The following is a 13,773-nucleotide window of genomic DNA, read 5'->3' as shown; positions in this document are numbered from 1 at the left end:
CAGTTAAAAAAATCCGCTGTTTTCATAGAGAAGCACAGGGTGGGTTTGCACAGCAGCTTCTCAGGATGATCAATGAAAAACAAACAATAGAGAGAAGGTAGAAATAATGGACTGATTGGCATCATGAGACAGGATCAGGTGCAAGTGAAACTCAGTGGCGTGTCCTCGTGTAGCTTCTGCTGCCGCTCTGCCGGGTCATGTGAGGACACGGTGGCACGCAGCCCAGGATCAGCTCGGTGTCACTGCCACGGCGCCTTGTGAACCACACTTCATGCCCCGAGTCTCTCTCTTACACACACACAGTTACATATATGTCATATTTTACGTGTTATTGTGGTGAAATCCTGCGTTTCTGAGCCAAAGTGTACAAACTGAGCGAGCAGCGGGAGTCGCCGGGGAATGACGTCAGGACGTATCACATTGAATGATGACGCCGTCTGATCATTAAAAAAAATCTGCCGTTAAAACATATCAGAATTAGGTCAGCGGAGTAAACTGCGCCGACCGACACGTCTCTTTACCGAGGTGCGTGTGGTGGTTTGGCCGGAACAAAGGCGCCGGCCCCGGTGTGAATTCAGCTGCTCAGCCGGGGAGAAGACACGGAGATGAGCGGTGCTCGAAGCCTCTGCAGACGGGAGCTGCTGTAGCCGCTGGACCGGTCCGTCTGTCCGCCTCCCTCCCTCCCTCCTCCTCCGCCGCCGCCGCCGCTTGGTTCTGTGAAACCTGCGAGCCCGAGGAACGTGAGCGCGCCTGTTCGACCCGGCCACGGCGGGGCTGTGGAGGCTTAAGCCCCGGGGACCGAGACGGGAGAGACGCCGACACACGGCAGCGACCAGGACCCAGGAAATTAACTCCTCGCCTCGTCTAGACAGCCCGGCAGCAGCACCATGCGCATCCCACTAGTTCAGTAAGTTTACCGCCAGACGTGATCAATAATAACGACCGGCCCCGGCTAACACTGGCTACTTGGCCCACCTCACATCCACGCTACACGCTGCTGCCTCCACACACACGTTCATCTATCGGTCTAGCGTTAATGAAATAATGGCGAATCATCTGCAACACACCTCCTAATGGTAGCGCTGCTTTCAGCCCATGCAATTGTGCATGTGCAGAGTAGCATAGTGCTGCTCACTTCATCACGATGAAGGCTAACAGCACACTGGTACACTGCTGCCTCTCAAGTGAACACCCGCACCTTTTGTGTGTAGCACATGTGTCAGTGAAGAAACCTGTGGTCACCAGGTGAAGCTGTGTGACAACACAACAACAAGACATGAGTCAGGTATTTGTTGTCATCTGCCAGTGAGTGTGCCATCCAGACCAAGATTGAAAGGTCATCTTGTATTTAAAATGATTTTTGATCTGGTAATAGCAGTGGAATAATAGTGTTAGAACAGCCTGTGAGGTCACTGTGCACAATACTCAGGTGTTAGGGTAATACCTGGATCCCTGGATTGTTTCTATGGTAATTTTTGGTTAATGATATAATGGAATATGTGTCATTTGTGCACAGCGTCAACTCAAACAGAAGCGTTCCCACTAGCTTATTGACAGGAGACTCCTCAACAAGAAAATACATGAACATCCAGGTCCTTATTATATGAGTTCATATTGGGCTCATTCCCAATCAGATGAATATAAACCAGATAGCAAAGTGAGGTGGCTGCTGTTCTGAGAGTCAGGGCCCTGGGGCTAAACAATTCAAGTCTTCTAGCGAATTCACATTGTCTTTATGGTTTTATACAACTTTTTTAATTTAAGGATCCCCAAAAAACGTTTTCATTATATATAAATTGATTACTTGTGTAGTTTCCAAATTCCCTAGAACTCAAGCTGGCATACTTTAAGTATGTTTTGACCAGCTAAAAGTTTGTCTAGGTTTGATGTAAATGAGAAAAAAATCTGAATATTTATATATGATAAGCTGATATGATCAGCAATTTTTAGTGTTTTTGCTTGACAGATGACAGACCTTTTGGTTGGTGCTGCTAATATCAAGAAATGTGAATAATCTTGAATATCGGTCAACCGACGGAAAAAGAGTAAAGTAATAATAAAGTCATTATATTGTTTTCACCGATTGCGTTCCCTTACCATATCTTGTTGACCATGTAGTTATTAGAAATAATCTTTAACCTTAAAATCCACTTTATTACTCTCATTTACCATCAGAGATTTAAGTAATGCTACAAATGTCAAAACAGCACTTTGTTAAATTTCTTCACAGAACCATATTGATTCATGCTGTTAGTCTTGATGCGGAGGAGAGTGCACCTCATGCAGACTCAGTGTCTCAGTGTGTGGGCTACATTAACACCAGGCCTTATACATGTTTTGACAGTTAAACTGTGCAATATGGTTTTTAATAAACACAAGAAACACTGCATAATGTTTTTGGCTTATTCTTTAAATACTTATTGAATGATTACAAACACATGTATCTCTGTATTGTTACATTGTTGTCTTAAACTGCAGCTTACAGTAACTTTAACTTGTGATAAAACTGTTTAAGAGTTTGTCTTTGGTGTTTTAATTATTAAAACCATTTGCAATCGCTTGTTTTAAAACACAATATCTCAAAATGTATTACCTCATCTTAGTGAGGATGTTCAGTTTCTATTGATATGCAGCAGGGGAAAAAACTCCTCACAGTTGTTACACTGAAGGAGTCAATAAGGCAAATTGTCATTGGCTTTCTACAAAACAAGTACTGTATCAATGTACACTGATCAGTCTAAACAGTAAAACAGGTGAATGGTTTTAATGTTGTAGCAGATCAGTGTAGTTTCAATTGGCCAAGCAATAAAAGCACAAAATAGATTTTAAATCACTTAACAGATGTTTCAGAATGAGGTTCAAAACAGGCCAGGGATATAAACCAATCAGGGTTCATACAGACTGTTTTTGTGACTTATTACACATTTTACATCTGCATATCTGTTTTGTTTACTCCCCAGAGATAAACAATTTCACGAGTCTAGCGAGTGAACACAACCACCATGTGACCCTCAACACTTTAGCCACGGATCTTCATTACACTGAGAAGAAGTAAATAGGCACTGGTTTCACAATGTCGAGCCGGCGGAAATCAACCACACCTTGCATGGTGCTGTCCTCTAATGTGGTGGAACAGGAAGAGGCGGAGGACAAAACAGAGAGGACCAAGGAAGAAGAGGCGACAGAGGAGGAGGTGGAGGGGAAGGTGAAGAAGGGAGCAGAGGAGGGGCCGACTGCAGAGGAGCTTGGTCAGGCTGTCGTGGTCGTTCCCACACCACCAGATACTGGTACTGTAAGATTCATTTTGACCCAAACTCCCATGTGTACGTGACTGAACAAACACCAGTGGGAAATATTTGTCACAACAAATGTTATATTGTTATTATGAATATTACAGATGAGCCCAGTTTCTCTACTGTAGAGGAGAGTGAGGTTCTTGATCCCTCACTGAAACGCAGTGCTACAAACCCTCCAGAGGATGCGAGCAGCGATCAGCTGCCAGAGGAGCAACAGTGTGAGACGCCCGAGGAGGGAGGAGCAGACCCCGTGTCTGTCGCTGCCATTTCTGTCAGTAAGACACCCATCATGAGGTTGAAGACCAAGTCCGAACCCAAAAGGATTGCTGTGTCCCTGAAAGCGGCAGACGAGGCAGCGGACGGCTTTGGAGGAGCTGGTGAAGGAGAGGTGGGGGGAGAGCAGGAGCCCATTGAGGCTCCTCTGGGGCCGATGACACCTGTGGAGATGCTGCTGCATGACTCCATGAAGCTCGGTGGAAGTGGCTTGCTTGTCAGCCCGCCATCAGAGCAGCATAGGAAGTCATCCATTTTAAACCCTACAGTTCTGCCTCCTGGCCTGGCACAGGTAAAGACTCTCTTGATTATTAAAGATTTCAGTAAATTCAATTCAGCAGCACAGGTATAAGGACACTGCATATACCCCTTTCTATGTAAAATTAATATAGGTCATAAGATGTTACAGAGTGGTCATAATGCTAATTATCCTTAACATGGATGTTAGATGACAGTTTAAAGCTGGTAAATATCCATTGACACTTTTTCAGGACAGCAGGTTGCCAAACAGGGTGTGAGCACCACTCTCTGTATTTCAAATGTCCCTCCATCTCTTCCTTTGTCCCAGGTGCTGTCAGCTTTCCAGGCTCAGCAGAGTGCAGTGGCAGCAGCTGCAGCTCAGCCTCAGCTTCTGATTCCCCTCAGCAGCATCCCATCATACAGCGCGGCCATGGACACCAACCCTCTGCTGGGCAGCACGTACAAGAGGTTTCCTTACCCCTCGATGGCCGAGATCAGCAGCCTGGCAGCACAGACACAGTTCACAGAGGAGCAGATCAAGGTAGACGAAAGTGTCAGACAAAGGATGTGGTGCTTTCACTCGTCTGTCTCTATAGCACCTTTTATACAGAGATCCTGTTACGAAAAACCTCTCATCAGTCTACATGTGTTTGTTTACACTAAACCACACAAGCCAGCATCATGCTTGCCCAATGTGTGACTGTTAATCAGTTAGCATGCCAGCATTCAGAAATGTGACATGTAACACATAAACATTAGACCCATGCTGGTGCAGCCTTTTACACAGATTAGAATGTGTGACTTCCTCCTCTGCCAACATAAACAGCATATGCATCTTCCTGTAGCTGTGAAATTCAAGAACAACCTTCCTGCCTCGATCAGGTTGTGTAAAAGGGGCTCCTCTTGTGATATAACTCAAAAGGTTACAAGTAGAGGCTACTTATTCTGTATATTGCATTTAATAAAAATTGAAATTGTCACTTTGATTTTAATTAAGGTTTTGAATTGAATATAGTAAATAATGCCTTTTGGCTTATTTTGTAAAATACCTGAACCAATGGACTTGATCTCCACCCAGGTGTGGTTCTCAGCTCAGCGGTTGAAGCACGGTGTCAGCTGGACTCCCGAGGAGGTGGAGGAGGCCAGAAGGAAACAGTTTAACGGCACAGTGCACACGGTGCCTCAGACCATCACTGTCATACCCGCTCACCAGCTCTCAGCTGCTGCCAACGGCCTGCAGTCCATTCTTCAGACCTGCCAGATAGTGGGCCAGCCCGGCCTGGTGTTCACACAGGTAGGTAAGGAAAGACAACGTGCCATGTCTACCAAGACTCGGCTTTGACCTTTGAATCAGGTCTGAAGCAGATGGATTTTAGTTGTATTTCGTTTCGATTTAGAGAATATGTAAAACAATATTTTGTGCTGGACTCACATTTTTGTTGCGTCATGTTTGACGGAGGGCAGGCCTGAAGCTTGGTGCTTGCGTACTTTTGTGCTATGCTACCTATTGATACAACGCTAAAGAGAAGTACACAGAAAATAAAAATCCACAACCAGGTTGTCACAAACCCAAAGAAACAGTTGTAATGCCACTGCACATTATACCAAAGATGTTCTGTGCTGTATCTCGTGAACCCAGGTCTTGTATCTAACAAATGCAGAGTGAATAAGTGAACTGTTCAACTGAAGAGTTTGGCATCTTTTCTCTTAGCAGGCTGTTCTGATAGTGGTGGTTGTTTTGGTCTTTGGTCAGACTCATATTTACATATTAGAAGAAAAGCAATCCTAACAATAAAAGTACCAGGTTTTTGGCCCTTTTCATTTCCAAAGTGTTTAAAGTAATAACCAATTACATACTTCTCAGTCTGTTTTTATATATATATAAATATGTCATCCTCATATGTATAATTTTTTGACTCTTTGCAGGTCGGTCCAGGGGGCAACCTTCCAGTGACCAGTCCAATTACACTGACAGTAGCAGGACTGCCTAGTCAGTCCCGGAGCTCCAGCCGAGTGTCCTGCCAGCCCACCTCAATGAACAATGAGCTGAAACGAGCCACCACTGTCCAACCTCCCTCTCTTTCTCCACAGGTGAAGACAACCTTAAAGCTGGCTTTCAGACAAATATTTGTTTGGTATATATACATGTTTAACATAAAACGTTTCCCCTTCTTTCCTAAGGAGAACTCAGCCCTCTGCGCTGACACATTCAGTATGCGGCCTAAGAAGTCCAAAGAGCAGCTGGCGGAGCTGAAAGCCAGCTACCTGAAAAACCACTTTGTCACTGATGCAGAAATCGCGAGGCTCATGGAGATCACCAGCTTGACAAAGGGAGAGATCAAGAAGTGGTTCAGTGACACCCGGTACAACCAGCGCAACTCCAAGAACAGCAACGTCATTGTTTTCCACGATGGAGGGGGTAGAGGAGGTGGCAGCTGTAGTAGCAGTGCCACCATTGTTATTGACTCGAGTGACGATAACCCCACTTCTCCCCTTCCTCCCTACACACCTCCTGTGAAGGAGACACGGCCCAAAACGTGGAACCCATTCCCAGACTTTACTCTGCAGAAGTTTAAAGAGAAGACACCGGAGCAGCTGGTGGTACTGGAGGAGAGCTTTGAGAAGAGCATCAACCCATTAGATGAAGAACTGAGCCGCCTGAGGACAGAGACGAAACTGACGAGGAGGGAGATCGACGCGTGGTTCACTGAGAGACGAAAAATGCCATCTGTCAGTACCTCTCCAGATTCTTCAGACGGAGGGAAGATGGATACGGAAGGAGCAAAAGCAGGAGAAAGAGGAGGACCCTCTTCTTCACCTTCCGCCACCTCGTCTCGTAGAGGTAGTCAAACGCCGCCTGGAGGTCGCAGTAGGAATCTGCCCTCCACCAGCAGCAGCAAGAAAGACATAAAAGATAAGAGCAAAAAGACTCCAGAGCAGCTCCACATTCTGAAAAGTGCCTTTGTGCGGACCCAGTGGCCCACACCAGAGGAGTACGGCCAGCTGGCAGAAGAGAGCGGCCTTCCTCGGTCTTACATCGTCAGCTGGTTCGGGGACTCTCGCTACTCCTGGAAGAACGGAAACCTGAAATGGTTCTTTCAGTACCAGAGTGGTAACGTAGAGGGAGCGAGCATGGGAGGAGGAGGCACTAAAATGGGAAACAGCGGCGGCAGAAAAAGACGCGGCCGAAACCGTGGGTGGGGTCGTTCCCGAACCAGGAAGCAGCCGAGAAGGTCCGCCTCCTCCAGTGTAGATACTGACAGATCTCCCCCTGCGAAGAAATTCAAGACTGGGAGGGAGATCCTGAGGGAGTACTACCTGAAGCACCACTTCCTCAACGAGCAGGACCTGGATGAGCTTGTCACCAAGACCAACATGAGCTATGAACAGGTAATGTTGATTAGGATGGACATGTATCACTCTGTTATTGTCAGCTGTCAACCAGGGCCCATCTCCCTAAATTTTCTTAAAATAACAGTGTGCAAGATCTACTTTCAGAAATTGAAAGTAAATATTAAAAAAAAAATTCCTTGAGAATTGGTTGGAAGGGGGCGAGGAAAATGTTTTCATTTGGGTATTATGACCTTAATCTAAGAAATTAGTTTTCATTTGCTTAGAATGTTCATATTTTTCTAAAATGGACAAACCCAACACTGGTTCTGCAGATGGTCTTGCACCTTTTTATGTTACATTAAGGCCACCGTACCTTCTCCTACACACTCTGAAAGGGAAGGGTGAGGCGAGGGCTTTCCAGTTGCTTTTAGTCTGCAACCTCACCACTAGAGGTCACTTCATTCTGTTTCCTTATCATACTTATGATTCCTGGCGCAGCAGCTGAATGAATGTGCTCAATTTCCCAAACTGACTTTCCCAAATCATGAATCTTAAAGTGCAACAAACTGAAAATGTTGTGATTTTATAATATAGTGCAGCTCATAGGCAGTTACTAAAGTGTGTTCATCATTATTTCCAACATCAGCATTCATCCAGCCTTTCCTGTTGGAGTTTTAGAGCGTTGGTAGCAACACTTCTTATAATGATCGTTGTCGGGAGATTGGCAGGATTTAGAAACACTGAGGTCAGGACTTCATGTATCGAGCAGAACTCCAATCGAAAAACTTATATTTAGTGGAAAATAGGAATTGTGTAAAAGAAGGGTTTAACCTACCATCACATAAATAAAACTGCTAAAACCCCTGAAATATCACTGATGACAGGACCTTGGTGTCATCATTCTCTCACCGTGTTTCTCTCTTCCTGTAAAGGTGAGGGAGTGGTTTGCTGAAGTCCAGCGGCGCTTGGACGTAGGTGCAGATCCCTTCCAGGAGCCGGCTGCGGAAAGGGCGGAGGGAGGAGAGCGGGAGAGAGAGGAGGTGCAGGGAGAGGCGTCAGTGGCCCCCGAGGACCAGACCGGAACTGGGATGGGAGATGAAGAAGATGATGAAGAAGATGAGGAGGAGGATGGCGACGACACGGATGACAGTGAGGTTTGGGAACCATCGCGTAGCGTCAGGAAATCCTTGTCAGTTTCTGAAGACTAATGATTGTGGAAAGTGATGGTGAAACATTACAGAATGTTACAAGAGACGTGATCAATGCTGGAGGACAGTTAGCCGAACCAAGTCTTTTTTGCCACTGATTTTCTTTTGTACACATTAGCAACGTTGATGAACTGTTTTTTCAAACTATCTCTGAATCATGTCTAGATGCGACTAACAGATGTACCATAACTTTAACTCACCCTCTCAACACTTATCTTATTAACTGTAGGTGATGTGACACAGTGTAGACAATAATTGTGAACACGAATCCCAAGAAGTGCAATCTTCAAGCTGAGCTAAAGATGAGAACTTATGAAACAGTTGCCCCAAAAGATGGTATATCCAAGCACACCCATACACCGTTCTTCAGAAACAGTTTAGGAATACTGACTGTTGTAAATTCATTATTTTTTGGAGGAACTGAAAGCTCCAATGTCCAGCATGTTCCTATTTAAATTTGCACTCCTTCATTGCTTAAATGAAGCCAATATGGAATATTTAATTTTTCACATTTATGCTGCATTTCCCTAAGAAGTAGTGTGTGATGCTGTTGTGAGCGCAGGCCTAAATTCTAACTTTGATCCCCAGCATTATGAATGTTTTTCTCGTGGTCCCAAACTAACTGCACACTGTGTTAACAAAGGTGCTTAAAAACCTATCACCAGATGTCACTGCTGAGCAATCTCCCTAATAATCCAGCATTCATCTCATAGAGGAGCTGGTTGATTTGACACATTACGGCATGTTTTTTAAAGCACCTGTGAAGATCGACCAGGTTGTGTGAGCTGGAAATATTTGATGATAATGACAGTGTAAATCAGGTATGTCATCTTTAAATGACCGGAAAAGTACCTTAACGCTGAATGAATGCCAATGCCATGATGCTTTTAAATAACGCAGGATGTCTGCGCCAGTCTTCCCTTAAGAGTGACTCATTCCTCATTAATATTATCGCTATAGATTTTTAATGGAGCACCTACAGATCTGATGGAGGAATTCCACAGTATGTGTTAAATATGCACTGCTATTAATGTTTTTTAACAACACCTTCACCTTTTGATAGAACTCATCCCGTGCTACTATCAACCTTCGGAAAGAGGTGATGTAAATTCAGATAGCACGAGGCTTTTGTGCCAAAGCTGAATGTGTGGAGCAGCGAGCTACAGTTTGAAGCAGAGGCACCGTTTGTTAACTGAATGATGAGGCAGACCTGTAGGTCCAATGACATAAAAACAAACAGAAGTATCCTTGCTGCAGCATTTCAGTTAGAGTTTGCTTGTGGTGGGATTCTGATGGGATGGACTGTTTTTTGTTTCCAATGGGGGATGCATGTAAATACAAGCACCAGCTGCAGCTCCAGTGTGAATTGAAAGTAAATCGATCCGCATGTTTTCCCCTGACAAGACTGCTATCACCACCAAATCACCGACTTTTTGCCTTTAGGTTTGGGCTCATGTTAACAATGAGGCCTGAGAATTATTGTTAGTCCTGACCCGTACTTTAAGAAGCACTGTTTAACAGTATTTTAAATAATAATCGGACTCCAATCTGCACTGAACAGAAGAACATGAAGCACCTAAACTAAACTTTTTAAAAGTTGCACTTTGTCCGCTTGTGTTCCCAGTGGACTAACCCTGATTAGGCACCTTAATCTCTTATTAAACCATGAAATGGCTCTGAGAGACCAAATCTCTTTTGTATGATGTAGAACTGAACCAGTATTTTGCCTTTTTTATCCTTAGTGTGTTTTCAAGGGGAGGAATATTATCAATGTATCAACTTTTATAATAATATGTGTTATTTCCTATTTGGATGTTCATATGGCTCAAAAGAAAATAGTAGAACAATCACCTACCACTTTGTTTTGCTAAATTGCACAATTTGAGCCCAGTTTTTAACCATCTGTCCTTTTGAAAATGCGCGTGTGTTACATCTGTTTGTGTTGTTGGCTTTAAATTTTGGGAATTGTTTCCTATCTCTCCTTCTCTGCTCTCAATTGCCCCTGTCCGCTTCAACCACTTTCATCCAGGCCACTTTTGTAAAATAAATGCCTAGTTTTCATGTGCACTTCCTGAAACATGTTCCTTTAAATGTTGGCAGTGTCCTGTTGGTTCCCTGTCTCTGAAATGACAGGGCTGTTAGGGACGACTCCACAAGAACTGAAACCAATCAGAAAATTCCAAAAGGACTTTTCTTGGGAAAATAAATTTCTCTCATGGAGGGAATCATGATATCTGAAGGAACAGCACAGCATTCCCTCTGTGGTGGGAAGTCTACCAAATAGCGCTCCGCTTTCCAGCTGTTTTCTTTGTGCTGTACTGCATCAAGAGGACAATGGACTGAAAGCTGTCTCGACTACAGTTGTTCACACACAGGGGAGAGACTCTGATGAAGCTTTGCAGATAAACCTATGTGCCTACATGGCTCGTATACTTGTTTGAACACAATTTCACCAACACTCGACAAAAGATGACAAAAGAATTAATGAATTTGTGAACCAGTGAGTGATTCTTTGGCGAGGCTTGTTCAAACGAAGGTGTGATGCATGACCGAGCTCTGCTTTCTGCTGATGCTAAAAGATGCCTAAATACTTTGAAGTTGAAGTTGATTGGGAACTTCTGTTTTAAGTCCTTAAACAAATAACCTTGGTGTTTTGAATTTTGTTCTGTTTTAATAAGCACTTGTCACATACTACATGTTGGTACCCGAGTGTCTCATCTGGAGGAGAGCTGAAACTGCTTTGTTGTGATGTGACAAGCGCAAATAACAAGTAACACATTCAAAATGCAGAGGTCAACCTATTGTCTAATACTGCATGCAATAACTAAGATGAACAACTGCTCTTTTTGTACATAAATTATTTCGGGTTGGTATACTTGGCACAGTAGAAGCCTAACCTAAGATAACACTTTTGTGTAGCTTTTAAGACTCTAGTTAATTTTGAATGATTAAGTTGACTAGAACAATCATGGACCTGTTTTTTTCCTCTCAATCAAATACTCTAGAATGTTTACTTTCAGTGCTTTGCTTGTGATTTTGTAGTCTCAACAATTGAGGTGATTCTTTGGCAGCCATTTGTAACCGTTTGAATCCTTGTACTTTGTGTGCTAATGTTGTACACATGCTACAAAAGGGCTTGTCCCAGATTAACTTCTTTTATTTCTGAGGTTAGGCTTCATTCTGTATCAAGGTATCCAGCCCACAGTTCTGTCCAGACACCAGTGGATTGCTTGTTAACAATACTGACTCATACAATACATACAGCAGACTAGTGTTTTGAAATAGAATCTGTTTAGAGTTCAACCAGTGTTTTGCCCGAGTGGCTTTTTGACACTTTGGTTGCAAAAAATATAAAATCACAACTCAAAAGAAGAGACATGCCCCTTCAAAGATTGCATTTTCGTAGCACATGGAAGGTTTTTTATTTACTTGATAATATGTAAAAAAAAAATTGTGATATATTAAATATGACATTTATTTAAAATGTTGAGCAAGACTTTAACTTGCTTTGAGAGGCACTCCATTATATTGCACACAACGTCCTTTTGAATGTAGTCTTTTGTTGCTCTGGAGGGAAAAATGTAAAACAACCCTGACATATTGATGCCTTTGGGGTCATCTCAGATTTGTCTTGAAACCAGAGTAAGTCTAATGAAAGACTTGCTGCTGCCTTATGGGAAATGTAGGATTCCAGTGATTTTGGACCTTGTTGCATCTCAGTGTCTGCTGCCCAGTTTTGAACCATTCTTTTTTAAAACCAGTGTCTCTCAACTAGCCTATAATGACTAAGTGTTTTGTAACAATACTGTAACATGATGACAGTTATCCCATTATGAGGTTAATGAGAAGAATATTGTAATAGTATTACATGCAGAAATTAGGTTTTCAAATATTTCCCTCAGTTCCGTTGACGTGTCCCTCCTCTGAGTTGTGATTTTATATCCGTCTCTCTTCATGTGTCCCAGTATTCCTGTGCAGTAGAGCTTATATTGTGATCTTAGTAGTTTACCTGCTGTCCTATTATACTCATGTGTCATACCTGTATGCTTCGCTATACTTCTGCTTAGTCCTCACTCATTTTCTGTATTTAGAGTAGATTGGTTGAATGTTTCTTATGCAATCAGAGATTCAAATGGCTTCACTATATAACAGCTAGCTTTTTGGTTAAAAAATGCATTCTGTCAGAATTGTAATACACTGTGCGTATGAAAATAGTTTTTTTTTTTATTCATTTACTTTGGACTTTCCACCTTCTCTTTTTTTACCCACATTATTTGCTTCTATTGGGCTTGAGTTGCTTTGAACTTGTAAACTTTTCTCTTTGTTCCTGCTTCAATACAGCGTACATCTCCAGACCTGTTCAGAGAGTGATGACAGTGATCTCTCCGCTCCTGTATTAAGTAACAGTTGTTTCCATAGACACAGATACTGTAGGAAGAACCCAAAGGTCTAACTCCATGCTCTGCTTTAATAAATGGGTGTGTGTTAATATAAAGACAACTGATATTTATTGTGCCATTTTCAAGTGATGTCACCCCTGATTTTAACTGATATTAAGTCCTTTTTTACCAGGTTTTCTAAATTAAGCTGTAGTTTGAGTCGTGTAAAATCCTACCATGAACTGGTTCATGGTAGGTACACCTGATGGATAACTGAAAGAGGAAATTCTGGGATTGATTTACTTGAGGTGGGACTCTTTGCAGATGATTGCTCTGTCTACAACCATCATGAACAACCTCTGCAACCACACCGTTCAACATGGGGGTTTTCTGTGTCTATGGAAGGGACTTCCCCATCTACACTCTGCCCATGTGTCTGAAATTTGTTAAAACTCAAGAGTGTCTGTCAGAAACTATGATGAAACGTGATGTGCGATCGCCTCTACAGGTTCGCTCTAGAGACCTAAACAAACTTTGGGGCTTCCCTGCAGTTATCAACTTGAAGCGACCGGCTATGAGGCAAAACAGTTTGTGCAATGTTAATTTAGTATCCTGGCTGTTATTTGGGCCCTGGCTTGATTTTTAGCTTGACTTAAAAAAAAAAGATTTCTATTTTATACTTGTTTGAGGACAAACCCCAATAAAATCTGATCAAAATATGTGCACTTGTGAGCACTATTTTGCATTTTTGCTTTAAATGTGATCTGAAGCAGTAAGATTCAGAGCAGAAAGAACTGCATAGAGTCCTGTTCTAATCCTGTGAGTTAGTCAACATTTAGTACCTTTTCTAGAAATGATGTTGCAAAGAATCTCATCAAAACCTCAGAGATTCATTTATCATCACTGATAAGTTATTAGTATTAATAGTGTTTTTAATAAACCGTCAGTGATGCAGTGTCTTTTTTTTGTCAATAAGGGGAAAAGATTTGCATTCAATTAATTTGGAAGAAGTCAGTATTTGAGGATATCCTGCACATCAAGATA

At 42.8% G+C, this 13,773-nt stretch overlaps 1 protein-coding gene across 1 annotated transcript; it reads left to right on the top strand.

The window, feature by feature from the left end:
* Positions 1–319: 319 nt before the first annotated feature.
* On the top strand, positions 320–13,446 carry LOC133964949 (zinc fingers and homeoboxes protein 1-like). Its single transcript, XM_062399294.1, has 8 exons — positions 320–907; positions 2,961–3,287; positions 3,398–3,861; positions 4,138–4,350; positions 4,888–5,103; positions 5,736–5,900; positions 5,991–7,199; positions 8,075–13,446. The coding sequence occupies exons 2-8, from the start codon at positions 3,074–3,076 to the stop codon at positions 8,348–8,350; spliced, it is 2,757 nt and encodes a 918-aa protein (XP_062255278.1). The 5' UTR covers positions 320–907; positions 2,961–3,073; the 3' UTR covers positions 8,351–13,446.
* Positions 13,447–13,773: the final 327 nt, after the last annotated feature.

Source organism: Platichthys flesus, chromosome 11, assembly GCF_949316205.1.
Source record: "Platichthys flesus chromosome 11, fPlaFle2.1, whole genome shotgun sequence".
NCBI lineage: Eukaryota > Metazoa > Chordata > Actinopteri > Pleuronectiformes > Pleuronectidae > Platichthys > Platichthys flesus.
Note: the sequence above shows the minus strand (reverse complement) of the source record. Positions and strands in the feature narration are given on the sequence as shown.